The sequence below is a fragment of the Zingiber officinale genome, chromosome 4A, assembly GCF_018446385.1.
Source record: "Zingiber officinale cultivar Zhangliang chromosome 4A, Zo_v1.1, whole genome shotgun sequence".
NCBI lineage: Eukaryota > Viridiplantae > Streptophyta > Magnoliopsida > Zingiberales > Zingiberaceae > Zingiber > Zingiber officinale.
Genome location: NC_055992.1, coordinates 27220233 through 27247989, shown reverse-complemented (window position 1 = coordinate 27247989; position 27757 = coordinate 27220233). Strand labels below are relative to the sequence as shown.

The 27757-nt window shown below is 36.8% G+C and overlaps 2 protein-coding genes across 2 annotated transcripts; one reads left to right on the top strand and one right to left on the bottom strand.

The window, feature by feature from the left end:
* Positions 1-11578: 11578 nt before the first annotated feature.
* Positions 11579-17183, top strand: LOC121969748 (peptidyl-prolyl cis-trans isomerase Pin1-like). The gene is made up of 2 exons (XM_042519981.1): positions 11579-11927; positions 16801-17183. Exons 1-2 carry the CDS (start codon positions 11693-11695, stop codon positions 16923-16925), a joined length of 360 nt encoding a protein of 119 aa, XP_042375915.1. The 5' UTR covers positions 11579-11692; the 3' UTR covers positions 16926-17183.
* A 5961-nt stretch (positions 17184-23144) lies between these two features.
* Positions 23145-27470, bottom strand: LOC121969747 (hexokinase-4, chloroplastic-like). Its single transcript, XM_042519980.1, has 9 exons — positions 27137-27470; positions 26817-26967; positions 26555-26737; positions 26125-26199; positions 25884-26039; positions 25594-25689; positions 25341-25471; positions 24150-24231; positions 23145-24072 (listed from the first exon to the last, which is right to left on the bottom strand). Exons 1-9 carry the CDS (start codon positions 27412-27414, stop codon positions 23737-23739), a joined length of 1488 nt encoding a protein of 495 aa, XP_042375914.1. The 5' UTR covers positions 27415-27470; the 3' UTR covers positions 23145-23736.
* Positions 27471-27757: the final 287 nt, after the last annotated feature.

Genomic DNA, 27757 nt, shown 5'->3' with positions numbered 1-27757 from the left:
CTCACCATGCAGTCCTAGAAGCCAATTTTGGAAATTAATATTTATGGAATTAATAACTTAGGTAGATTTGAATCAATAGTGTTAAGTTCCGCTTGCGATTCAAATCTAAACCATTAAGAACAAATAAGTTAAATTTGGAATCAATGATGTTAAGTTCCGTCTGTGATTCCTAATTTAACTTCTAAAGAACACAATAGGTTATTTAAGGAAAGATTCGACACTTGTATAAAAAATTTTTGTACTGTGGAACCAGTACATTTTCCTAGGACTAACCAACAATTCCCTATGTTTAATTAGCTTAGAGGGGTTCGGTGATTATTTGATACCAATTCATGATAAATTTAGGTTTATCAGATACCCTAGGGCCCCCTAGTCATACAATTGCTAGAGTTGTCCGATTTACTTCCTAATGGTAGATTAATGGTATTAAGTAGAAGAGGTAACCTAAAAAATCTGGTTAAAATGATACCCTCTATCACAGGGCCCCCAGTCATACAATCGCTAGATTATACAAGTCACTTCCTAATATTAATTTGGGAAAACTCCTAAAACTCTAATTAGTCTCCCTAATAGAGAATTGATCCTCATTTCAAGGGAATACCTTAAAAAAAAAGGGATGCCCTTTGTCACAAGTCCCATTGTCATAAAATCTAAAACATCCTCTTTACACGGTGACCAAAACTCTACATCTAAATGTATTGACCTAACACATATTTCTTCAAACACATACAAGGCACAAAACATAAAAACAAATCATAAAACATATCATAGCATAAGAAAATGTCCAAATACATAGTTCATACATCAATAACGCATCACAATTACTTCCTACATCCTAGGTCCAGAGATCTACTCCATTGCGAAGGATTTACAAATCAAAGACATAAAATAGAACATTCTTACAACACCGAAATGAAAGAAAGAGGAGAAGAAATACTTCTAGGAGATTTTCGGTATCTTTGGGATGAAATCGTTGCTCCGAAGGTGGGCAGATTGTGTGGATCGACAAAGATAGAAGCTCTAGGGTTCCCCCAGGGGATATTCATTCCCCAAGGAAAGGGAAGAAACTCCAATCCAAAGTTTTGTGAAAAGGGGAGAAAATCCCCTTTTATAGCAGGGGGCATGACCCCCTTGTTTTCTCCAACACACGGTTGTGCCTCAAGGCACGGTCGTGGTGTGTGTGCCATAGCCCAAGGCAGGCACGGTCAGACCATGTCTTGTTCTAATAAAATGGGGCACGACAGTGATGTGTCTGGCTGGGAAGAGAGGCATGATCATACCTCAACGCACTGTCGGGTCATGAGTCTTGATTGGAGTGAGGCATGACCTACTCGTGTAGACCTCTAAGGGTGGCTTTGGGGGAGGCACACGATCATGCTGCTGGCGTATGGACATGTTGCTAATTTTGTCTATGTTTGCTTCAATGTGCGTCTTTGCTCCATTTTGGCTCCAATTTACATCATGTCAATAAAAATAAGAAAAGAGCATGCCTCTAAACAAATAAAGTTGAAATATGACATAATAATAGAATAGGGTGCAATAAACTCATGAAATGCAAGTACGTGTGCATAAAATAATGCCTAAAAACATATATAATCTACACACATTTTCACTTTGGGGAAGATAATTGGTTCTTGAAGACATCGTTTTCATCTCAGCTAAGCTTTCTTATCTCTTCTTTATGTTTTGAGTTGTTGCTTGCCTCTATTCATGTCTTTGAGCCCTATTTCTTTGCGCATGGAGTAGATTCTTCTTATTCTAAAACATAAGGAGTAATTGTAATGTATATGATCCTTCAACTAAACCATTTTTGACCACCAGGAAAAACCTTGAAGGAGATGATGATGGAGGGAGCGGTGCCTATAACTCTCTCCACCACTCAAACCATGTTGCTCCCTGCTTGGCTTTTATTACTAAATCTCCTTCAGCCACTAGGAACTCAGGGGAATCTATTCCTTTTTCTTACTTTTATTTTATCTTTATATTGTCTTGTTTATTTTTTTTCATTTAAGAACTTTGCTTGTTCTTGTCTTAGCTTTTATTTTAACTAATTTCAAGGCTAGGAGCACCCATGAGTTGGTCACAACATTCGCCATGGGCATGGAAGGAGTTGGAGAAAAGAATTTGAAGGCAGGTGGTTCCTCATGGTAGCAAGGTAGAAAGTTTCATGGCAGGGTTGTGTAGGATCGCAAAGCACTAGAGGGGGGGAGGGGGGGGAGGGGGGGTGAATAGCGCTCATGGCTAATTCATTCGTTTCATAAATACACAGCGGAATATAGAAGTAAACTAAAAGCAATCGCTAACACTTTTGATTACTTGGTTCGAAGCCTATGTCAACTCCTACTCCAAGGCCCACGATCATTGATTGCTTTCGGTGGACAATCACTATAAGCTCGAGAATCTTTACAAGATTAATTACAAGTACTAAACTTAAAAAGATCAATTCGAGGCGCCTCCAAAAATTTACTTAAGGCGCCTTAATTTGCTTAAGACGCCTTCAATCCCTGACTTCAGAAAACGAACAGAACGCTTTCTGTTCGCTTTCTGCCGACGCCGAGCACGAATTCCGCGTGTGATTTCTAGCAATCAAGGCGCCTTCAACCCGTTGTTCTTCCCTCAACACCTAGCAATGCCTCCTAGGTATAATCTCAACCCTTCCTGATCAAGTTTTACATAAGATTCATGCTTATTTTTGCCAATTTTGGTGAAATAATTGAAATAGGAAGCGCCGTCACGTTGATCCTACTCCAGTTAGACTTCCATCAGCAGATATCAGATTCCCTACTGTACATCTTAGGGATACCTTTGCTAGTTACACTTTTGAACCTATCAAACCTAGATATGTGAATAGGTCCTTTTTTACCCAGTTTTGTCAGCCATCTATCCAGATGATAGAGCACTATCAGCTGGACCAACTGGTTTACTGCACTGATATAGTAAATCAGGAATTATGTGCACAGTTCTATCACAACCTTGAGAGGGTTGATGATAGTAGGTACTCCACCAGAGTTGCTGGCACTAATATTGAGCTTACTCCCACTTTGTTACGCACCACCCTAGGACTTAGGGCTTCAGAGTTTACTTTCCTATGCTACCCCAGTAGGGAACTGCCATTTGGCGATCCCTACTCCCATATTACGTTAGATACTATCTATACGTATTTCTTTAGGGAAGAGAGACCTCTTGGTCTGACTGAGTTCAGGTTAGTCTCTCTTCGGGTTCAGGACTATGTGATGTATAGGGTCCTGACAGCATGTATTTTGCCGATCTCATCTCGGGATGTCCCGAAGATGAGGTCTTCACACTCATTTTTCTTGTACGCCTTGTGTCATCGATTAGATATCGATATAGCCTTGCATATGTTCCAGAACATTATTTGTGCATCTGGGACAGTCACTTCCAGGATAGTACACATGTCCTATTGTCATATTTTGGCACGCTTCTTTTCGACCATAGAGGGCATAGATGTGACCAGAGGGACAGTCATCCCTCTAACCATATATGACGAGCTAGGGTCCCGCAGTTGTAGACTAGCCAGTGCTGAGATCACCGCTGATGGAGTTCTAGCCTGGACAGGACGACCACAGTCAGCCGCTACCCCTATCGCTCCAGAGGCCGAGGATATACCAGGCGAGGGAGAGGAGTGGGCCGACTTCTTAGCTGAGGATCTTTTCGCGGATCCTTCCCCGTCTGCCAGGCCATCCACCTCAGCCGGACCTTCGACCTCTGCACCACTCTCTGTCGAGGACAGACTAGCTCGACTCGAGGTCGAGTCCATCCAGACACGACGGATAGTTCTTTCCATTCGATCCGAGATGGCTACCGGATTTACCTCCCTCTAAGACGAGATACGACGTCTAGGTCAGCGAGCACCCGAGCAACCCCATGCACCACCACCCGCTGATGACCCACCAGCTGATGCTCCTCGAGTAGATGATCCTACTCTTTGATATGACCCTTTTATGCATTGTACTATGGACTGTTAACTATGGACACTTACACTTCACTATCTATTTGTTTTGTTAGACTTTCTTGAAGTGATATCTACTTATTTGCATGCTTGCTAGTCAACAACTTACTTAGTTTCAAATAATCTGGGTCTACTTATCATTTTAAAAGTTCTAGGAAAATATTTATTTCAAAATCCCAATTTATTATATTTTTCAAAAGTTGGACTTAGCCTAGGCTCTACCTTAGAAATCCTGTTCCCCTAGATTTGAGCTAGAGCATCTCACAAACACCTAGATATACCTTGATTGTGTTTGAAAAATATAGAATGGCTGAGATGCATAGGGTACAGCCTGGACTCAAGAATGCTTATATCTGTGCATCAATATGAGTCTGGGTGTTAAACACGTAATATACATCAATCAAGTCAAGTTTTCCAGCTCTAGTCAAATCTATCTAGACCAAATTGACTTAACTTGACTAACCAAGTGAAAGTCGTTGCCCTCTAGGCAATCAGCAAGTAGCTAAAGGTTGGACAGTTGGTAAAGAATACTCAGTTTTCAGGTTAAGCATGTTTGATCTTTAAGGCTCTGATACAACTTAAAGTAAAACTGGATAATTTGAAATCTATTGAATTTGACTCATGCTTGGACTTAAGGACCAACTGACTTTGAATAAATAACCCAAACCAAATTTTTAGCTACTCCACTCCCTCCTTGTCCTAAAATTTAATAAGTATTGTTTAAAATTAAGTTAAGTTTTTAAGCTATAGTTTTCAATACTTGCAAAGAGCTTAGCTAAGTTCCAATTTTTATTTTCAAAATTTTAAAACTTAGCCCACTTTGAAATCTAACTTTGTAAATTCTTGCTTTCCTAAGTAATGTATAGTTTTGCAAAATTTAACTCATTGCTTTTCAAAAATTTCTACTAAGTAAAAAGTGACTTAAAAAATGTTTTCTCAAAAATCATTTGGTTCCAAATATTTCTCTAACAAATTTTCAAAATCTAAACAAGTACTTCTCTACGTATAGTTTTTCAACTTAGTTAAAAACTATCAAAAAGGTTCCACCTTCTAGTGGTTTTATAATTTTAACTAAGTTTCCAAAGGGCTAACATCATCCCTTAAAATCAACCCTTATTAACTTTTAGATCTTTATTTCACTTAGCTAAAAGGTAAGAAAAGAAAATTATAAAATATTATGTGTTATCAAAGTCTTGTTATCCCTCTTTAAAAATTGAATGACTATTTTGATTATTTTTTATATATGGCAAAGGGGGAGAGTAGCAAATTCAAATACTCAAATAATTATCAAATTAAAATTCAAAAATGAGAGTAGCAAATTCAAATAATAAATAACAAAATATTAAAGGGGAAGTAATAGTTAAGGGGGAGCCTAAACTTGATGCTATGCTTTAAATTCATGGAGTTTACTTTAGCAAAATATTCATTGATGCTATGCTTGCTTTAAATGTTTTTATTTGCATCTATTCTTTATTTGATATCTGTTTACTTAACTTTGAATTTAAGTTGTCATAATCAAAAAGGGGGAGATTGTTGGTGCGGGAAGCATCCGACGATCGAACTCGTGTTTTGATAATGGCAAAAGATTCAAAGTTAAGGTGTTTTGTGATCTAACAAGTCTGCTTGAGTGTTTCAGGAAAGTCCTAGCTGCGGTTAGGCAAAGGGAAAACCCTAGGGGGTGGTAACCCTAGGTCATAGGGGGTGGTAACCCTATGCAAAAAGTCTTGGCAGGTCGATGGCTTCAGGCAAAAGTCCTAGGGCGTGGTAACCCTAGGTGGAAAGTCCTGGTGTCGCAAACCAGGTGAAAGACTGGACTAGCCGGGAAGCGGATGTCCAGCAGAAAGTCAGGAAGCGTCGAGTGCTGAGCAAAAGTCCAGTCGATCTGGAGGATCGCACTGGCAACATGTAAATCTCCTGAGTGAAGTAGGTGAGAATGCGTTCCCCGTAGAGGGAACAATTGGCGTCGGGTCAACCTAGGGTTTCCGGTCGGAAATCCAAAGTCAGACCCGGACAGTCCGGAGACTGTTATATCATTCCATTTATATTATTGTTTTGCGCTAACTTTGTGTTGCAGGGTATTTTTGGATTAACATATCTTGCAAGGACCAAAGTGCACAAATGACCTCGGATGAACAGTGCCGAGGCGCCTCCATGGAGCTTGGAGACGCCTCGGGTGCGAGCCAGAAGAGACCAGCGCAGCACAGTCCCGCGCGCCTTGGAAGAGGTTTAAGGCGCCTTGGACCAGTGGATGGAGGCGCCTCGGGTGGATTAAGGCGCCTTTAGATGGGATAAGCGCAGAATGGTCAGCGCTCATCTGCACGGTGAACTCGAAGCAGTAGAGGCGCCTTGAATGGCTTTCAAGGCGCCTTGGATGCCCTTTATAAGGGGACTTCGAGTAGTAGTGAAAGACATCAACTCTCAAGCGATTCTTCTGCATTCAACTGCTAACGAACTCATTTCGAAGTGCTGCAACTCGACGCCGACGACTTGGAGCTTCAATTTAGCATTTTAGTTGTTGGTATAAAAGTTTATTTACGTTCTTTATTTGCTTCTTGTACTTAAACTTGTAAATCTATTCGAGCTTATAGTTGTTGCCCACAGTAAGCGATCAAGGATCGCGGGCCTTCGAGTAGGAGTCGCTATAGGCTCCAAAGTAAATTCTCCGTGTCCAAAGTAAATCTATTCGAGCTTATAGTTGTTTGCTTTCCTTTTCTATTTCCGCTGCTTATTACTCTGTTAGTTTTTTATACGATTTACGATTTCCAAAAGTGAAAGCCACGAGCGCTATTCACCCCCCCCCCCTCTAGCGCATCTCGATCCAACAGGTGCTCTTTGTGGTCTTCTTCACTATGTGAATATACAAGGATGTCATCGATAAACACCACCACAAATTTATCAAGATATGGTCTAAACACCCTATTCATGAGATCCATGAATGTTGTCGTGGCATTGGTTAAGCCGAACGGCATTCCCATGAACTCGTAGTGTCCATTCCTAGTTCTAAAAGCCATCTTTGGTATATCTTCGGCCTTATTAATCTTCAACTGGTGATAGCTTGACCTTAAATCGAGTTTGGAGAACACTGTAGTTCCTTTAAGTTGGTCGAAGAGGTCTTCTATCCTTGGAAGGAGGTACTTATTCTTGATTGTGATTTTGGTCAATTCTCGATAATAATCGATGCACAATCTCATACTCCCGTCTTTCTTCTTCACAAATAAAACTAGGGCCCCTTACGGAGATGCGCTCGGTCTGATTTTTTTTTTTTTAACAACTCTTAAAGTTGTTCTTTTAGTTCTTACGAAGTTTGACACTCTTCCTGTTGCAATCCACTACTGCATGGTTCTTGGCCAACCAATCCATTCCAAGAATGGCATCGAACTCAACCATGTTTAGTTGAATCAGATCAACTTTGAATAAATGATTACCAATACTGACCTGACAACTTCAATGCAACTTATGAGTTTCAATAGCCTTATTAGTGGGCGTAGCTACTCTATATGGTTCACTAAGTATTCCAGCTCTAAGTCCTAACTTCATAGTGAATCTTTTAGATATAAAAGAATGAGTGGCACCACAGTCAAACAATACATAGGCAGTCATTTTGTTGATTAAAATGGTACCTACCACCACATCGCATGCGTCTTCCGCCTCTTCTTAAGTCATAGAGAACACCCGAGCATTGGGCTTATTCTCCTTTGGTTTATTCAGGACTGCAACAGAATTTGATACCGCCCCTTGTCTTTTGGGTTCAGGACAATTCGTAATTCAGTGCCCCATCTTCTCACAGTTGAAGCATGCACCGAAGATCCTACGACATTCTCCAAGATGTCTGAAGTTACAAGTAGGACATGGCTTAATGCTTTGGGAGGGCAAAGTGAAAGAGGGTCCTTTGGACGACCCGCTTGATAGGTTGGGTTGTTTTAACCTTTGTTCACTTGGGGTTGCTAAGCCTTGAAGGGTGGATGTTACGATGGTAGTGATGGCCATTAAATCTTCTCGGCTGAGGTTAACTCCTTGGGGAGGGTTTGCATCTTCATTGTTATTGTGGTTGGTGTAGTTGGGGTTACAATTGTTCTAGACGAGTCTATTGACCATTTCCTAAAATTGGATGAGCGATGGTTCATGATAGTTTAAAGATAACTACTTAAGTAATGACGAAATTAGATTTTGACTTTCCTACGAGAAGGTATAGGCAACCGAAAACCTTCCTAAAACGGCAAAAACATGATTTCGGATGTCTTAACGATGGAATTCGATAGAAAAATGGCATGCGTCACGATGATGGATAATGATTTTTGCTAGTTAGCCATTTTGGAGGGAACTAGCCATTTGTCGAAAATCCACCTTCATTAGATTTATGTACAAAATGTCCCAACCGGATTAAAACCTAGCTCTGATACCACTTCAATGTCACGCCCCGTGACCAAGGCGCGTGACACCGGCGTTGCTCGCGAATATAAATACTTGAAAACAACAAGCCTCATAAAGTGCATACCAAACCAGTAATAATATAACGAAAATATTATCTTTACAATCCAAAAGTGAAAGCGTACAAATAAGGATAACATGAACTAAAAGGATGAATCACTTAGACACGGCTTCATTACCAGCCCCAAAACATCTCCTGCTCCTCCTTCTCAACTTATTCCTCGTCTTTATCTGGGGATGGGAGTAATGGGGGTGAGTGCTTGGAAAACACTCAAAAGTGGGATCGATCGAATATAGCATGACAGAATACAAAATATAACATAACATTCAGAATGCATGACGAAAACATATTTAATGAAACATGACAAAAACACAACTTAAACGAAAATATATACTTTTAACAAAATATTCAGAATTCATGACAGAAACATAACTTAAATGAAAACATATACTTCTAGCAAAACATTCAGAATTCATGACAGAAACATAACTTAGTCAAAAACATAGCACTGTTAATCATCTTGTTTTCTATGGTATTATTGATTAGTCCCCTATATGTAATTCCTCTAAGGGGTGAGGCCATCACCATGCGCCTATGGCCTGTGTACCTGCATGAACCTCCCTCCATATCCGTGGGGCCAGCACTAGGGGGGCCGCTAAGATAGCGGATCTACTTTTTTTCTAAGGGGTGAGGCCATATATCGGTTATTATTACCCACCGCATCAGGGCCATAACTTATCATATCTTATCATGTTTTCAGAAATTCCCTTTTACTGATCAGTCCCTTATATGTAATTCCTCTAAGGGGTGAGGTTATTTATCGGTTATTATTACCCCACCGCATCAGGGCCATATACCGGTTATTATTACCCACCGCATCAGGGTCATATATCGATTATTATTACCCACCGCATCAGGGTCATAACTTGTCATATCTTATCATATTTTTGAAAATTTCCTTTACCATATCTAACTTGAGTCATAACAGTGCATCTTGGAACAAAAAGAAATGAACTTGTAATATAAAATAATGAAATATAAACATATTCCATAGCTATACTTGAAACAAAAGCCCACTTACAGAGTCAGCAACTTCTTTGGCTTTGGACAGAAACTTTACGAGACTTGAACTTGATATGATCGGTTAGGTGCTAGCCTCTTGGATCGACAAAGTCTTGGAAGTACTACCGATCTCTTCGAGTAAAAGAAAGTGAAGAAGAACTTGACGAGGGAGACTCGGAGAGAAAGAATTCACCTTTGAATCTTTCCAAGGATGGCTAATTCATCATTTATGATCTTCATTAATTAAGAAGATGAAGAGTTATAGGCTCCATAAATTCTTCATTTATGACCTTCATTATGATGACTCTTTAACTTCTCCATTAATTAATATTATGATGACCTTTCGAATTCTCTATTAATCATCATGATCATGGCTATTCGAATTCTCTATCTTTGGATCAAATAAATCCATATTTGATCTTGATCTCGATTAGCTTCCAATGTCATTGTTTATTTCTACGTGCTATGCATGCCCCCCTCTAGGTTTTATACACGAAGGCAGTGTAAATTTATGATTTTTATTCTTGCTGATACATGTTTACTGTGTTATGATTCTTCCTCAAAGTTACACCTTATGCTCCTCACTTGTCTGCTAACTTTGGATAGCCAAAAAAAGGTCTAAAATGAACCAAAGATGTCGGTTTAAAGAAGAATTCAATAACATCAGAACTATTTTCTTTCCTTTCATTTGTTGGATTGGTAGCATTACATTGTTTTATCTCTATATCTTCTCAAAGTCATCATGTAGTCATATCGATTTCCTTTTTTTTTTTTGCTATTTTTTTTACACAAGTCTTACTTCTTTAGCATCAGATATTAGAATGAACAGTTTAGATGACATGTAAAGTGTAATAAAGATAATTCAAACTACTTTATGCTAATTACTTTGTAGAGAAGCTAATTTAACAAATGCTGTTTTAGTTGTGTTGCTAAAAAATTGTGTAGCAGAATAGATCTGTTCACTTTCATCCTGGGTTAAAATAATAATCAATATGTTATTGAAAGATGAACATAAAGATTGATAATTGATGTACAACCCTAGCCAATAAGCATTGACTAATTGTCGAGATTTGATAGGGGAAAAGAATTAACTTCTGATACATGTTTAAGGTCTAACATGAAAATTTTTACAAATTCTTTCTTATTATATTAGAACACCTCCGAGAAGCTGAAATAAACAATGGATAACATATTCGAACTCCTTGCAACCTCAGAAATCCACATGACTTGAAATGGGTGCAATATGAGGTCCCTAGGTCCATCAGTGGATTTCGGTCAAAATCCACTGATGGACCTAGAGACCTCAAATTGCACTCATTTCAAGTTCTGTGAATTTCTGAGGTTGCAAGGAATTGAATGGTGACGTCTATTGTATATTTTGACTGATCCAAAGATGTTAAAATATTATAGAAAAAATCATCTAAAACAACCTAACATGGGACTAATGTGGTTAATATCAAGCCCATGTTGGGCTTGATATGGAAGCATATCAGGCCCAATATGGGCCTAATATAGAATCATATTAGGCCAAACATGAGCCTGATATGAACCATATCAGGCTCATGGTTCATATCAGGCCCACATTGGATTGTTTTAGCTCGACCATATTTTAATACCTAGAGATCTCGAATTGGACTCATTTCAGGTCCTGTAGATTTCTGAGAATGCAAAAAGTCTAACGATATTATCCATTGCATATTTTGACTTCTCCGAAATTGTTAAAATATTATTGAAAGAAACACGTTAAACTCTAATTCCGTGGGCCTAATATGAAATCATATCAGACTCATATTATACTTTGCATGCATGCATATCTCCCGAAGAGAGAGGAAAGAGAAGATGGGAGGAAAGAGAAAAGAGGATGCGTGCAATACAGAAAGGGTTGCATATATAAAAAAGAAGAAAGAGATTAACAAATGATTATGGGGTAGAATGAAAAGAATAGAAAATTAAGTATGCTATTTGATAAATTTCAAAGTATTACATATTTTTTGATCTTATAAATTTAAGTGCGTGTTATGGTAAATTGTAGTTGTTTCTTTTGAGAAAAGTAGTTGATTGTGGTGAAATGAAAATATTCACATATATTTGGCGCAAGGTGAAAGTTTTCCAATCTATTTTATTTTGGCGAATCCCACCGCCATCTGCTGATCCACTGCGCTTTGAGCCTTCGACAAAGCCCGCAAAGAAAAATAGAGGACCGCAAGCGAGAGCGGAAAAGGAAGAGGACGATGGCGGCGGCGGAGCAGGTGAAAGCTTCGCACATACTCATCAAGCACCAGGGATCCCGTCGCAAGGCCTCGTGGAAGGATCCCGACGGCCAGGTCATCTCCGCCACCACCCGCGACGCCGCTGTCAGTCAGCTCCTTTCCCTCCGCGAGGATATTGTTTCCGGCAAGGCCCGCTTCCAGGACGTAGCAGCACGCTATTCGGATTGCAGCTCCGCCAAACGCGGTGGCGATCTCGGTCTGTTATCCTTCCTATCCGCCTTTCCGGGCGTCCTAGGGTTATATTACTGGACTTTCCGTCCCCCACTTCTTGATCCGTTTTATCTTTTCCTTTATTTTATTTTATTTTAATTGATATCTGCTTTCATGGTACCGATTTTAAATTGATCATCAAAACATTTATTCGATCCGTCAACTTGCTCCTTGGTTGGGTTCATTTGTCTTCTTCGTCTGAACTATCGGGTTGATCATTTTTTATTTTCAGAACCCTCATGTTTGTGTCTCATCTAGGGTAAATTTACCATGTGTATATTTCTTATGGGTGGTCTCTTTTGCAATTCCCAAAATTTTATAGTTTTGAACGCGTTGGTGTTATGGATTTGATAGGTATATGATAGTGCATGATTAAATTTAAGAGCATTGGGTATTCCAGTGATTGATATTGATAATCGTATATGGCTAGTGGGAAAAATGAAATCTATCTATTAATTAATTTGATTTAGGAGATCTTTGCAGGACAAGATAGACACTAATAATAGTTTTGTTTTTGATCTTGGTGTTAATTAAGGTATGTTTCCATCACAAAATCTTCATTTGGCACAATCACTATCTTTGTTTATGGTTAAGAGTGAAAATCCACCATTTACACTGATGCAGTCATGTGACTGAGAGAAACATGCCATCTCTGTTCTATCTGTTTACTTATACTATATCATATGGAAGTTTCCATATGAATGATTGTTCTTGTGCACTAATTTTTTGGAGGACAACAATAGAAAGAGATTGTACATTCTAACTATTTAGGGTCGATTACATGGATCTTATTTACTTCTATATAAGATCATACTAGTCAAGCTTTAAAATTTTGAGTTGTGCCAGAGTTTCGGATATGACTGAAATAATACGGTTTTGGTACTGTATCGTGTCATGCCAATCCATTGTGATACTTTTTTTTAATATAAAATATATTAATTAAAAATATTTTTATTAATATTTGAGTGTTATAGATACTTATTATTAAGTTATATTTGATATGTTGAATATTGAGTTTCATTTTTAAAATTATTTCGTGAAATGTTTGATTATTATTAAGTAAACGTCAATTAAGGTTTACTGAAGTCCATTAAAACCATTTAAACTTAATTTAGATATATTTTGATCTATATAAAATTAAATCCAATTTATATATAAAATAATTTAGTTTATTAGTAATAATACATTTTATAAAATTAGAAATTATATTATATTTATTTTTTTTATTATACCTAGTGAGATAAGGTTTGATTGTTGTAGTTATTATCTGAGAAGGGAAAAGGATAATCATCTTTAAATAGGTTAAGAGGTTTTGTTTTTCCTCTATTTACCTTAAGAGGTATTTTTTTCTCTTTGTTTATTTTAATGAAGAAACAAAATAATGAAGGAAAGAGGAAAAAAATTAATAAGGAAGAAAAAAATTAATGGATACAATAACAAAAACCATGTCTTATCCCACTAGGTCGTAAAAAAATTAAAAGAGAAAAACATTTAAAAAGAAGCAAAAAAATTAAAAAGGAAAATTTTAATAGGAAAAGTACATACTGTTTAAAAAAAAATTTCAACTTTTAAAATAAAAATTTAAATAAATAAATAATAAAAAATTAGCTACTAGTGAATGGCATTCTCTGCGCCCCCGCAGAGGCTGAACAGGGGTCACGGAGGCTATTATGACCATAGGCCATGCTGGTCCCGACGCCCTCCTCACCCCCACAGCGGCCTCGTGTAGGTATCGCGGCAGTGCCGATATGTGTTGGTGTGCAAGCGTAATGGTAAATTCTGCCTGTGCCAATTAGCACAACATAAAATTAAAAACCATGATAGTTTATATACAAGTCAATTAGGTCTATATTAATTTTTGTTACTTTAAGTTATCTCCTATGATTCGTCAAACCTACAAGCACCCCTGATTGTTTATACCATCTTAAGATATTTTTTATGGATGCTCCACATTATGCATAAATATTATAAGTTGTTGTATGATTCATGTAGAATATATTCTAAGTCGTTGTATGATTCATAAAATTGTCAAGAATTAAATACTGTAATTAAGGCTGAGTATTTGGTTAAAATTTGAACTGAACCGAATTAACCAAAACCAAACAAATCGAATTTTTTCGAACTGACCAAATTTTCTAATAAAAACCGAACAAACTGATTCGTTAATTCTGTCAAAAACCAAATTAGCCGAATTAATTGAATTTTTCTAATTAGAGCTAAAAATTCATCATAAATCACAATAGTGCTTAAATTGAATTTATCATAACAAAAATTTTTACCCGTTCATTTTTTATTTCAGTTTATTTGGTTTAACCGAATAAGAAATTTTAAAATTGAAACTGAATTAACTCAGTAAACAGATTTATTTTAAGAAAATGAAATTCCAAAATAACCAAACCGAATTTTTAAATTCGGTCGGTTTGGTTAGTTTGTTCGGTTTAACTGAATTCTTGTTCACTCCTAATTGTATTACATAATGAATTTGAAATCAAACAAAGTTTTTAAAAAAACTTCTACAAGCAATATGTGGTTAGTTCATTGCATAGCACATATGTTAGAGCAACAAGCTAGTCAAGTCCAAGATTCTACATAGGAAAAAAAAGAGGGTCATCTGTCCAAATTGTACGATTGGAGTGTAGCATCAGGAGGTCTTATAATTTGATTAAAATATTTTAGAACTATATTTAACTTTATATATAGTTCTTAAAGTACTGCATCTTTACATAACAAGTATCAACTCTAGAAGATGAATGTTAATTAAGATGGATGATAATGATAATAGTTAAATAGGACACTTCTAATTAGAACTTAAAATGAATCTTATACAATTGAAAACTTTCTCAAATGATATGACACGAAAAAAAATTAATGATTAATTGAATTTATATAGTTATGTTTTGGGGACCAAGATCCTATGTATAGGGACAGTAAAGAGAGGATTGAAAGTTCATAAACCTTAGTCTAATTTAGATCCTACTTTGGATTTGTATGTATTCATTGATAAATTTCATATGTAAAAAATGAAATATTCATATATAGCTGTATAGATTGCTTGTGTGGCTTCCTAGAATGCCTGGTCCTACATATTCAAGCCAATCGCGGATAGGAACCCACATGCTATACGTGATGTGGTTCCTTGCTGCAAACAGCTAGGCAACTGCTTTTTGAAACCATATAATCAAATAACATAAGGTTTGATAGATAGAGGTCAAGATGTACTCAACTGCCTATTCGTTTGATAGACAAAAGTTCAGTTGTACATAAAGTAAACTACTGTCTTCTAAACTTTTATTCTTATGTTATAATTTCTTAACAAGCAAGTGTTTGTTAATTGTAATAATACTGATTTAGTTTTATAGGTGACTTGGCTTCTCATTCCAAATCAGTCATCAATTTTATTGTTTTAGAACTCAGATGTTATGGATTGCTCTGAGTCTTTGCAAACCTCTCAATTGTCTTAATGTGCTATTGAAGAAAGTTCTAGTGGCATGTTCCCACTTCAATCACTTCAAAAGATTTCTGAGATATATTTACATTTTTACCTCCAAATTCATTTAGCATTATGTTGTATCTCTTTGTAGCTTTCATCATCACTTTTGCATATATTGATAATATTCAGGTGTCTGAGATGCAGGAGTCAAAGTTACTTGTAAGAAAAGTATGAAATTTCTGTTTCTATACTGGTTTCAGTGTCAGATCATAATGATTATGTCTTGGTGCTGAATGGCACTTGGTATGGCATGGGTTGGCATGGTTGGTACCATGCCGACCTAATTTTACATCAATTTTAGGGTTAAATTTTGTTCCAATTGTTTCAATCAAGACCTAAGATTTTTAATGGGTTGTTAATTAGGATTATCTAGTGTTTTGCCTGATTTGGGTAGAACTAGAGCCAATTCAAGCTGAACCAAGTTATTATTTGAGTGAATATGAACTGAATTAATTTATTATATGATATAACATAAAATAATTATTAATTTAAACTTGCTCTATTAGGGATTCTCAAGCTCCTCCCTCCCTCTGCCTGATCGTCAATTCCAGACCTTCTTTACTGCATCAACTGCTGGTTTTTGATGCTCGATTGAACTCCATCCCTTTTTTGGTCCTTTGTTGCAAATCTTTATCTTGAGCTTTACTCCCCGCCCCTACTTCCCTTTTAGCCCATGATGGGGTTGGGTTCCACTGTTAGGTCGAGATGAAAGGCAGGTGCTACTCATTGCAGGTGATACATCTTTGGTATGCACAATACAGGTGAAATATGTAACTTGATTCAGATGTTCATTTCTGATGTGGTGCAACCGTTGTAGGTTATTGCATACTGAGGTTGATCCTTGATATTATTAGTTACACTTCAGTTACATGAATCTTAGATGCTTATAGAGAATAATCTCCTTCAAACAAGAGATTGATTCAGTATTTGGAAACTATTCTCGCTTTCTTTCAGAATGACATCATAAGTTGGTTTGTTCAAGTCAATTCTTAACCTGATCAATGATGTTCCTCCTAATGAAAACAGTAAGTTGTTTGAGAGAGAAGGGGGGAAATCCATTTGTATTATGCATGAAAAGTTGGAACCTATCATATCTGCTGTTTTTATGTTATTATGGCTCTGCTTTCGTTAATCATAGTGTTTAGTTTCTGGTTTAGTTTTTTATACCAAATTACTCATCAATTTTATTCTTTTATCCCCTCACGTAACATGGGCTGTTTTCAAATCCTTGAATCATCGGATTGTGCTTTTGGAGACAGTTATAGAGTGATCAATGATGTTATCACTTAAATCACTTAGAAATTTGCAATATTTAAGAGTAAAGCCATCATGACGACACTATCAATCAAATTACTTCGAAATACTGCAGGTCGCTTTGGGCGTGGACAAATGCAGAAGCCGTTTGAAGAAGCAACCTTTGCACTCCAAGTCGGGCAACTTAGTGACATCGTTGATACTGACAGCGGTGTCCATATCATTCTGAGAACTGGTTGATGCTCACTGCAGTATGGAACTTTGCTTTGAAACTCCATTCCGATTATTAAGGGAGAATCTACATGACATTAAATAATAAGACGCCCCAATGATTTCGCTCTACAGTCATGCTTTAAGGACCATTGGTATAACTATCATTTTTTGGCCCTAAACTCTATTCAGCAAAATGATTGGAAAAATATTGATGTTTCGCTTGGTTTGTTTGTGACACGATAATTGAATCATGCTCACTTTGAAAAAAAAATGACGTATGTTTCATGCTCTACTGTCTATTATGCATGGTTAATCTTTGTTTCTGGATATTCGTAAATCCTTTCTGAACATTTTTTCTAAGTTTTAATTTGGTAGTTTCAGAATTATCTATTCACCAGTTGATATATAGATGTAACTTGTGTCTCGTTCAAGTAAAGGGTTACATCTCCCTGCAGAGGTAAAGGTGCTTGAAATTGTTGTAGATGTGATGAGTCATTGGGATATGTATATCGGGGCTGCCGTCTGATTACTTGAATGGGGAATGTCTTAGATTCACTGGCAACTCTTTTTTGGATGCAAATTGATCGCCGATCTAGTGTGAGGCTAATTTACAAGTTTCCGATGGAGTAGACTTCTAAACAAAGCTTATTCCCTTTTTTTAAGCTAACATCAGATGTTTTTTTGGACCGACTAATTACGAGAATGATCAGTTTTCTATCAATCATTAGGATAAATTTAGAAGTGTTCCTGGTGAGTGATCCCGTAGTTCAACATTCCAAGTTTATTATCCTATAAAAGAAAAAATATTCTACAGTGTGTCATAATTGAGAATTGAATTGTGGATATTTGGGAGATTGTATGGGCGATTTATTGTTGCATCATAGTTTAGTGACAATTTATTTCTTGCTTCCAACTCAGAAGAACATGTATATAAATGATAGTAATATGAGAGTTACCAAGAGTGTTCCTAGGGCATAGCATAGACAGTGGACACATAATATATCTGGTTTAATGATCAGAGATCGATTCTCATGAATTGATAATATGAGATTTATCTCATCATGCACCTAATGTTTGTCTATTTGTATTTATCTCTCTTCATATTTATGGGATGAGATATTGGGAGGACCGTTAAAAGTAGCGGATGAGAGTTTTCAAGAGATTAAATTCTAAAGATTGGATAATGTTTCCCTCTCTGATTCAGCTATGTATTTCTACGAGAGCCACAATGAAACTAGTGAAGGGTTGCTGCGTTCCTTTGCTTGACTTCACTGATTGAGCAACAAGAGATAGATGATCTTGGTAAGTTTATGACCATCAAATGACAGTGCAAAAGGAAACCAACCTCTCTACTTAGTATATCCATCGTTGTCCTATCATGAAATTGTCGAAGGGTAGGTGCTCCAAATTCCATAGGGCACTAAGAGACTACATCCATACTCATTATGAGAATCCAAAATCCAAAATTAGTGATCATAGAGCATGCAAGGTGGAAGCTTTATTCCCCGACATTCAAAAATTACAAGTTAACTTCTATGGTTTCTAAGAGGTATCTGGTTAATGGTAGGAACAACATGCCAATTTTTTTATATTGAGTAAGCACATCCTCAATAGATGCGTGCTGGAATGAAGGATGGTGATGGGAACTAGTGGCTATCTACAGTTTGTTACAGCGGCCTTAGGGTTCTTGATAGATTAGAGTTTTGGGTCCATATTAGGAGAACCATGGTTAACTCTTGGCGATTTTAATGATATTTGAAGTGTTGTGTAGCAACAAGGACATGGGAGACTAAATCATTGAAAGGTATTTAGCTTTTGATAAACTTCTTCAAGATAGTGGACTGCCAAAAATTCTCACATATAGGTATGATTACTTAGAGCGGTGGAAGGAGAGATTTTTTTTTTTATCAAAGATGGATAAAGTAGTGACAAATTCATAACAGTGTAATATACTCCAAGAAGGTTTGGAAGTTGCTTCTTACCATCATTCATCACTTCTTAGCATGGTATTTCTAGAAGGGTGAGGCCATTTTGAATTGTTGCTTGTTGAGATCTTTTTGGAGATTGTTAAGGGGACATTTTAACATTATAGGATAGAAAGAAGGCTGGAGGGGTGAATAACCTTACAAAAAACTTAAGACACATTAAAAGAAGTTATTCAACAAAGATAAAAATAATAGATAATAAAAAATGCACAAAAAATAAGGAAAGATACCATGCTAATTTCATCTTTTATGTGGTTCATCAACCTTAAGCTCCTACTAAGACCTATGACTTTTCAGCGGTCACTCCATAAATTCCACTAGTTTTTTTCTTTAAAATCTCTTGAAGTCGAAGAAACCTCAAAGTGTAAGGGAAATATATAATGATTGAAAAGAGAGATTGAGAGTCAGAGATTTTGATGAAGTAGCTTTGTTATACAACATGATGTTTTCATAGTCAACATGCCTTATATTTATGTCTCTCCCAAGTTTTCAAGAAATCTCTAGAATCATCTATTTTGTTTTGCATCAATTATTACTAGTCACTTTGGTTAACAATTTGTACCATCAATAATTTTTTGAAACAACTGTTATAATGAAACAATCATTCCATTATTAACCATTCATCAATCAACACGTTGGACCATCAATTCAGTAATCTTCAATCATAGTTTCTAGAAAACTACTAGTATAACAAACTAATAGTTCCTTTACAATTGATTAATCATTATATAGCTGACTCAAAGGCTCACTAACTGACCGTTCAACTGAGGTGATTAAGTAATAGCTTTGACTTGAGTCATCAGTCGAGTGACACATAGCATCAGTTGACTAACACATTTGGCAAATTAAAGGTTGGAGTCGAGTGGACTCGGCTATCAGGCAACTAAATTGCCTTGCTCAGATCAGAAATGGATCCAACCTACTACGGATCTAAAGGCACTTATATTAGTTATCTCCAAAATAAATAGGATTGTAAACAAGTTGAATCGAATCGAGTTTTGAGGTGTTCAAATTTGTTTGATAAGGTAATCGAGCCAAACCGAGCCGAGCTTAAAATGAACCAAACTTTTGAAATGGTTGTTCAAACTTGGTTTGGTTTATTTTTTATGAGTTTGAGCTTGTTTGAAGTTTGACTTGAGCTTGGTTTGTTTAGATGTTATCGAGCTCTCAATTCAAGCTTGACTTGAGCTTGGTTTGAGCTTGTTTGGTTTAGATGTTATCAAGTTCTCAATTCAAGATTGTTTGAAACTTTTAGTTATTTGATTGATTATTGAGTTTGATAATTCAAACTTATTTGTTTATTTTATTTTATTATTTATTTAGCATATTGAAAAAAGCTTTATTAATAAATATGCTTCGTGAATATTATTCACGAACGTTAACGAGCCGAACACATATATGTTCAAGCTTGTTTGTTTGGTTTAACAAGTTGTTCAAGCTTGTTTGTTTAATTAATCTTGTATATATTGAACGAACATAAAGAATCTCTTACCAAGCCGAAAATCAAATTTATTCACGAACGTTTAATTCATTTATAATCTTAAAAATAAACTAGAGTCACTAATTAGACCCATAAATGTAGGAAGTTTCCATTACAGTGCAAGTGATGAGTCCCCTCAAAGCTTGAGACCCAATGGATTCAACTTATTTTACCCAGAGTTGGGAGTAGATGGCTCTTAATAGTTGAGTTTGTCATGCAAAAAAAACTTTATGGGAGGAAAGACATATCACCATTATCAACAAAATTATATATTTTTATAGGTAAAGGTATGTATTAATCATAAAAGAAGATGTATAACTTTTTGGGCATGTTACCAAAAAATTATCAAGTGTTTAAAACCCTGAACACGTGTTTGGACTTTAGATTTTGATGAACATCCTTTTTGTGTCTACTATTTCATTGTCAAAAATGCATCCTTTGGCTGGTCAAAATCTGTGACCGTCTTTATCGTCTCTTGAAGACGTGGACATGTCCTGTTGCATCCCTAGCTATGCTCTACCTTGTTCCACACTAGCTTGCTAATTTGGCATTGAAAATAAAGATTGTCCAATGTCTCCTTCTCAACTCCATAGAAAGCACAAGTTTTCTCCTCCACATTATGTTTTCTTTCATCCCTAAGGTGCAACAATTAGAATCTCTTTATCATATATGAGCTATCCCACTATGCAATGTTTTGTTAAAGGCGATCACTATTTTTTTTTTAGTTGGTACTTGCATGAGTATTTACTCCAATAAATTTTAGAATCAATTTCTACCGGACACATAATACCTCATTGGATGTCTACCTTTCTCATGCAAAGAGTGACTATGTTAGGGCAAAATACTTCTCATGATTTACCTATTTATATCTTATCATGAGACCGACTATATTGAATCACTTGAGATGAACGTTATCATCTTTTACTCCACTAAAATAGTTTTTGTGGAGAAAGGGGCTGCTATGAGTTGAGGATTAAGCAAACTTGTATTCAGATGAGTATATAATACAATCCAAGTAGACTTAGTCTTTAGTTGGGCTAGATCAAATTAACAATCGATCTAAAATTATCATTCGAGGGTTATTTAGTTGACTAAAATAGATTTCTCCACCTTCGACCTTTACCGAAGAGGAGAAGGCTAGTGGAGAACATCATGCATAGATCTTGGAGTAACAAATCCTAAGAGGTTGTGAACAAAGTAAAAAAAATATATTTTTTAATATGTGTGTTGGCCTTGCTAAGGTAAATAGCAAGAGATAGAAAAATTTTAATTATAGGTATACTATTCATCACCTCTCTAGCGATCCTAAGTACCCACTATCCACTGCATTTACAAGATCTACATAAGCAAAAGTGAGAAGGATGGTTAAGGAGGAGCCACGAGTTTAATGCATCTGAGAGATACAACTTGATGATAAAAGACCTCAAGACTTAAAGATACTCCAAGTAACATAAGGGGAGTGACCTGGATACATGGGTTGAAGGGTAGACACGCGACTTAAGTAGACTCAACCTTAGCAGTGATCGAAGTCATGACATCAGTTGACTAATGGATAGATCCATTCAATTGGTGACCTTGATATTCATATAACCCAAGTTTATGTATGTTTGGGGTATTAAGTTTGGATCATCTGGTAGATAAAGATCAGTCAACTGCAAGTAACAAATTTTAAAAACCAAATAGAAAGTATATTCACTTAAGCTTCAAATTAAGTAAGTTGCTAGATAGTCTACAATCACATAACTAAACACATCATCTTCGATGATGATGCTCAAAAGCTAAAGTTTAAAATTACAATCACTCTCGTAATCTCTCATAGCTTTTATGCCTCCAAATCTTCAATCTCGTCAATGCTCTATACCCTAAAGTCCACCTAACATCATGTCTAGTTCATCCAATGCATCAAGCTCCCTAAGCTTGCTCTACATGTCATCTGACGTTCTTTGCCTACAAATCTACCTTGCTTCGGGCCGCCTTAGAGTATAACATCAAGCCTTCAATCCACCAAGTGCATCAGCCTTCCAATCTTGCTGAGTGCGCCATTCAATCCTCACCTTCTAAATCCAACTCGCGCTAGGCCTCTAAGCCATCAAACCCATGATCTCCAACCATATCCCTACCACTAGAGTGTCCTTCAATCTCCACAAGCCCCAACATTCATTACAAACCTTTATGATGTTGAATACAAACCAATTCAACCATATCAACTTACCAACTCTATGAGCTAGCTGATCATATGTACGATTGCAAATCTATATTAATAATATAGATGAAACCTAACTTAATTTTTGTTTTAAACACATCAAATCAAATCAAATCAGATCAAACTTGAATGATAGAAACCAACCACTTAATATAATTTTCCCTACATGCGCACAACTCCCTGTGCTACACCATCAAATTTGCACCGAGGAGATGTGAAGAAAGAAAAACCTTTAGGCAACAACATTGCACGTTATCATCACTTGTCAACTAGCCACTTAAAGAAATCTAAAATCTCTTTTTATCTTACATGCCCTACGCTACTGGGCAAGGAACTCATTAGAGATTGAATATTCGGTCACTTCTCTCTCATAGGCACACGTATTAGTGCTAACCACACACACCAAAAATGATAATAAGAAAAGAAAACATGATTGCGGCTATTGCTCTCCCGGCTAGAAGAGTAACTAAATGACTTGCAAAACGAGGAAAAAGAAATCTATGAGAGAGAGGGACAGCACCGTCGCTACATTTTGTTTTGTTTTGTTTTTTATTGTTATAAAGATAGATTTCATTATAAGTGAGGATATACATATTAGACGATCAAAAAATAAAATACATACATTTGAATCTTGAGAAACATCTTCTCTATATTTGGAACTTGCCAAATGAAAAAAATCATACAAGACATTACCAAGTAACGGACTTTCATCAATCGATTGTTACCGTGGAACTGCCAATGAAAAACAAGGTGTTCATCTCTTGGCGTATGCTGAGCCAAGATTTCACTTTATCCCATAGAGCATCAGTGGTTTGGACAAAGAAAGCAGATTTTTATGCCTTATACGGAATCCTGTCTTTGGTGGGAGGAACTGAGGTGAGCAAGCTCGATGTTTCAGTTGGTTCAGCACAAACAGACTATGTTACTAGGCTATTTTGAACGGACTATTCTATTGGCATTGTGTATCACATCTCTTTATGTAGATGCTTGCTTATTCAATAAGAATACTACAAGTTATTCTCTCTACCGAATACTTGGAATTTGCTCAGCTGCCAAGCGAGCTGCTCCCATACCATAGGGCGTTGATGATTTTTTATCAGATACACTGACCAAAATTGCACAAGAAGAATCAATCACTAGGCTTTGTTTGCATCACAAGTTGTGATGTTGTCAAGCGAAATACTTAGAATTTGCTGCTGCTAACAGGGCAGCTCCAATGCCTGAACCGTCTTTTGTGTGTTCTATGAAGACATTTTTGAAGACCTCCACCCCAAGTAGCTCGGCGACAGCCTCTTTGAGATAGTGTCTATATTGAGGGTAATGTTCATAGAGGCCACCATCCATTGCCACGACAGTTCTTTTTTGGAAGATTTGTCCTATGGAGTCCTGCTCTACCTTCTGCAGAATACCTACAATCCCTGCACCGGCAAGTCGACTGCCTCGTTTAACTATGGTATCACAAATGTCTTGGACAATTTTCCTTGCTCCTAAAGAGGAGTTTTTGACCTGAACAGAAGCGTGTTAGAAGCTCATTCATATCAAATAAGTAGAGCACTCAATGACAGTTCGCGACTTAGACTTACGCCAAGTGTGCCACTCAAAATAAGCCCAACCTTGTCGAGATCCCCAGAATCATCTTGCTGCATTGTGCAAAGATGAGGAGTGCTGTAATTCAGAAACAAGAGATCAGAATGTATCTTAACCCAAGTACTTGAGGATCATGATTGAACTCCAAAGACATTAATGCCAGTACTAGCACAAGCAGAATACATCTAAAACTTAAGCCATAAAACAATGAGACTTAAATTCACTCATTTTAAAATATTGTTCAAGCTACAAAGATGATCAGATCTTCTACAGTGATAAAAGAAGCTAAACATTGTGTTCCTGTGAACTTGTGCACGCGCAGTTTCCCAAGTCAGAAACACCATGGAAGGGTTAAATTAATCTAAAGAAGATTGCTTAATATAAAGCTTCGAGTTTAATGACGATAAGGATGTACGTGAGATGATATTTTGCTGATGTAATGCAATAAAGCATTTCTCCACATTACAATTAACTTGGCATGCAACACTAAAGTGAAGGGTTATATACTTTTGTTCGTATGAACTATAGTCATGCTCTTTCCAGGCCTAGGAAAGAGTAAACTATGCAATTATTCTAAGATCTTTCTGAAATTAGAAGGTAAAATTTATTCGCAACACATAAATTGATCTATGATCCAATCAATACATAGCAGATGCACCTCAGAGTCATTGTTTCTGTTTCATGGTAGCAAGGGTGAATCACCATCCAGTCATTTAAGATATATTCTTCAATGATGAATGAGATCTAACCACATATTGTCAAAAACAAGAATTTCAGAATTATTTCTACTGGGGGCAGATGTGACATGCAAAATCCAATAGCTATGATATGCAAAATCCAATAGCTAAAACATTATAATTATTATGCAAATCCCATAGCAAAAACATTATTATTATATGTTTTTTGATGCAATTCTACCTATATCTATTCACTTTGTCATGTTAGTTTTCAGCAAAGGAATAACATATCACACAAACAAAACAACAGTAAGTCTGATACTTAGTTTTTTTATGAAAAGAAATTAAATATGCACTTGATCTTAGAAACCCCTTCATTAACATTGGTCTCCAATTTTTTTGAATAAAGTTAGGCTTAAGTAAATGGTAGTTCATTTTATCCTTCTTTGAAATATTCAGGAGTAATTTGCAATTTATTCAAACCATCAAAATGCACATTAAGTTACTTGCCTTAGTGAAAATGGAACAGAAAGCTTCTCAGGGAAAGAATCACCAAACAAAGTGGAAGCTTTGGCCATCTTTTTCAACACTCTTCTCACAATTTCACCCAAATACATTCCTGATATTGTTTTTTCAAATAACTGTTTCATAGAAGAATAGCCATATAATTTACCATACAAGTATTAAGCAAAAAGTTGAAATTGTTAAAACAGAAATTTAAGACAATGAGTGATGGCATAAAGCAAAAACAGGGGGAAGTGACCTGTTCTCCAGGGTTAATGCTCTCATTGTCCATCTCTCTATCAAACTCAGTCAAAGGAAGGCCAGTTGAGAAAGCCCCCCATTCAATGTTGATAATCTGTGATTGAGCGGACAGTTACTTGGTCAAGAAGTTAAAATAGACAAGCAGTATTACATCTCATCTTAAACTATTTTTTGACAAACAAGAAGAGCAAAGTAAAAAATTAGCCCTGAATTGAACTATTTTTTGACAAACAAGAAGAGCAAAGTTAGCCTACATCATGGTAGACTTAAAAGGTCTGCTTCACATACTGTTTTTCCAGATCCATATGCTGATCCCTGCAATTTTGGTATGGCTTCTATACTTTCGACATAGCATGCATTGGTACCGGTACCCAAGATGACCGCAACCTTGACATCTTCATCCCAATAGTGTGCCCCAGCTAAGGTACTGACAGCATCATTAACCTGTCAAGGCGAATGCTCGTCTAATGAAGCTCTTGATAAATGTTTCACCCTTGCTCATAGATATGGATAATTCAATTCCACATACCAAAGCAGAAACTCTTATATCTAATCCTTGTCTCACCAATGCTTCATTCAAGCATACAACAACATCTCTTCCTGCCTGAAAATTGGTTCAATTATGTCATACGAAATGTAGCAAATACAACAATATTTCAACTGAACCAGTGAAATCTTTACAAGAGATAGGCGAAGCATGTAGGAGAAAGCAGATGGATTATTAACCAGAAAAAAAAAAGACTGACAATGGCCCTATGCTATGCTTGATCTTCTACATCCAGAAATTTGTGAGCTTGCGGACATACAATCATGAAATTAATCTTCAGCAAGATCCAATAAACAGATACATTACTTCTCTAAAATCTTCATCTGCTTTGAACTAAATATATCAGAGTAGCAATACCCATTCAAAGACATTGAATGTTTCGATCTAACAACCCAAAAGAGCAAATACTGACCGTCCCGGAAACTGCAAAACCCTTGGTCCACTTGATCAAAATGCCAGAATCAATAGATGTCTGTTTCACTGGAAAAGAGAACGTGAAACCGATCTCCCTCTTACTTCCCTCAGCAAGATGAAACTTCGTGCTTTCTTTCTCAACAAACCTCGCTAACCCAGAGACAATAAAATCAAACAATTCCTGTTTGTAGATGTTCCAACCATTAAAAATTATGTCGACATAACAAAACGCGAGATAAAAGTTAACAAGGAAACCTAACCTCTGTAGTGCCGTACATAAGTTCCTGAGGAATGGAAACCTGCTCGAACTCCGTGTCGATGATACGCTCCTCTTTACCTCCCAACTGCACCCTCAGCACTCGGAAATTGGTGCCTCCAAGATCTAGCGCGTAAAAGAGCCCCAGTTCATTCCTTTACACGAAAAAACCAGATCAATGGTGTCCATTTCAGGCATGTAAACTCACCCAACTTTCTAAATAAGTAAAAAGTTTTTTTTTTTTTTTTTGAGTGAGAACTAGAGGAATCTAAGATCATGTTAAGATCACCATAAATACAAGTTAAGACTGGCGAGGTGAGTTACCCTGTAGGAAGCGAATCAACATAGCTAAGGATCATCTTGAGATCACTTCCACCATTTGTGGCGAGGCCGGCTCTCATGTCAGCAGACATGGAGTCGGCAACGTGCCGGAGAACCGGTAGCGGAGTGTCGCACTTCATCTTTAGGTCCCTCAGGATCGGCGCGACCGCCGCCAGGCCAGCGGCGGAGAGCGAACACCTCACAGGTACCGCCAGCTCCCTACGACGCCGGGCAGTGGTCGAGAAGGATCCTCCCACGGCGACGGCAGTAGCGCGCGACATCTGCGGTGGTAATGGGATCGTCTGGTAGGTTCGGGATTTACAGAAATAGACCTCATTTCCAGCAAACACCAGGTTCCCCTTATTTTATTAAAGTACATTTCGGAATTTTAAATTATTTTAAGAAATTCTTATTATTTTACTGGTAAATTACTTTTAAATCCCCATACAAACTTAAACATTTACATTCAGTCCCCGTGTCAATATATATTTATTTCCGATAGCTCACAAAACTAGTTAATTTGTTTCAACTCCCTAACTCTGACGAAATTACTATATTATCCTTTGAATTTAAAACGCTCAACTGAATACATTCTCTCCCAACGTCTAACGTATCACTTCGTGA

Coding starts and splice junctions, on each gene's coding strand:
- LOC121969748 (XM_042519981.1), top strand. CDS start 11,693: ATGGCGGCGGCGGAGCAGGTGAAAGCTTCGCACATACTCATCAAGCAC. Junction 11,928..16,800: donor CAAACGCGGTGGCGATCTCG/GTCTGTTATCCT, acceptor GAAATACTGCAG/GTCGCTTTGGGCGTGGACAA.
- LOC121969747 (XM_042519980.1), bottom strand. CDS start 27,414: ATGTCGCGCGCTACTGCCGTCGCCGTGGGAGGATCCTTCTCGACCACT. Junction 26,040..26,124: donor ATATAAGAGTTTCTGCTTTG/GTATGTGGAATT, acceptor TCGCCTTGACAG/GTTAATGATGCTGTCAGTAC. Junction 25,472..25,593: donor GCATTAACCCTGGAGAACAG/GTCACTTCCCCC, acceptor TCTATGAAACAG/TTATTTGAAAAAACAATATC.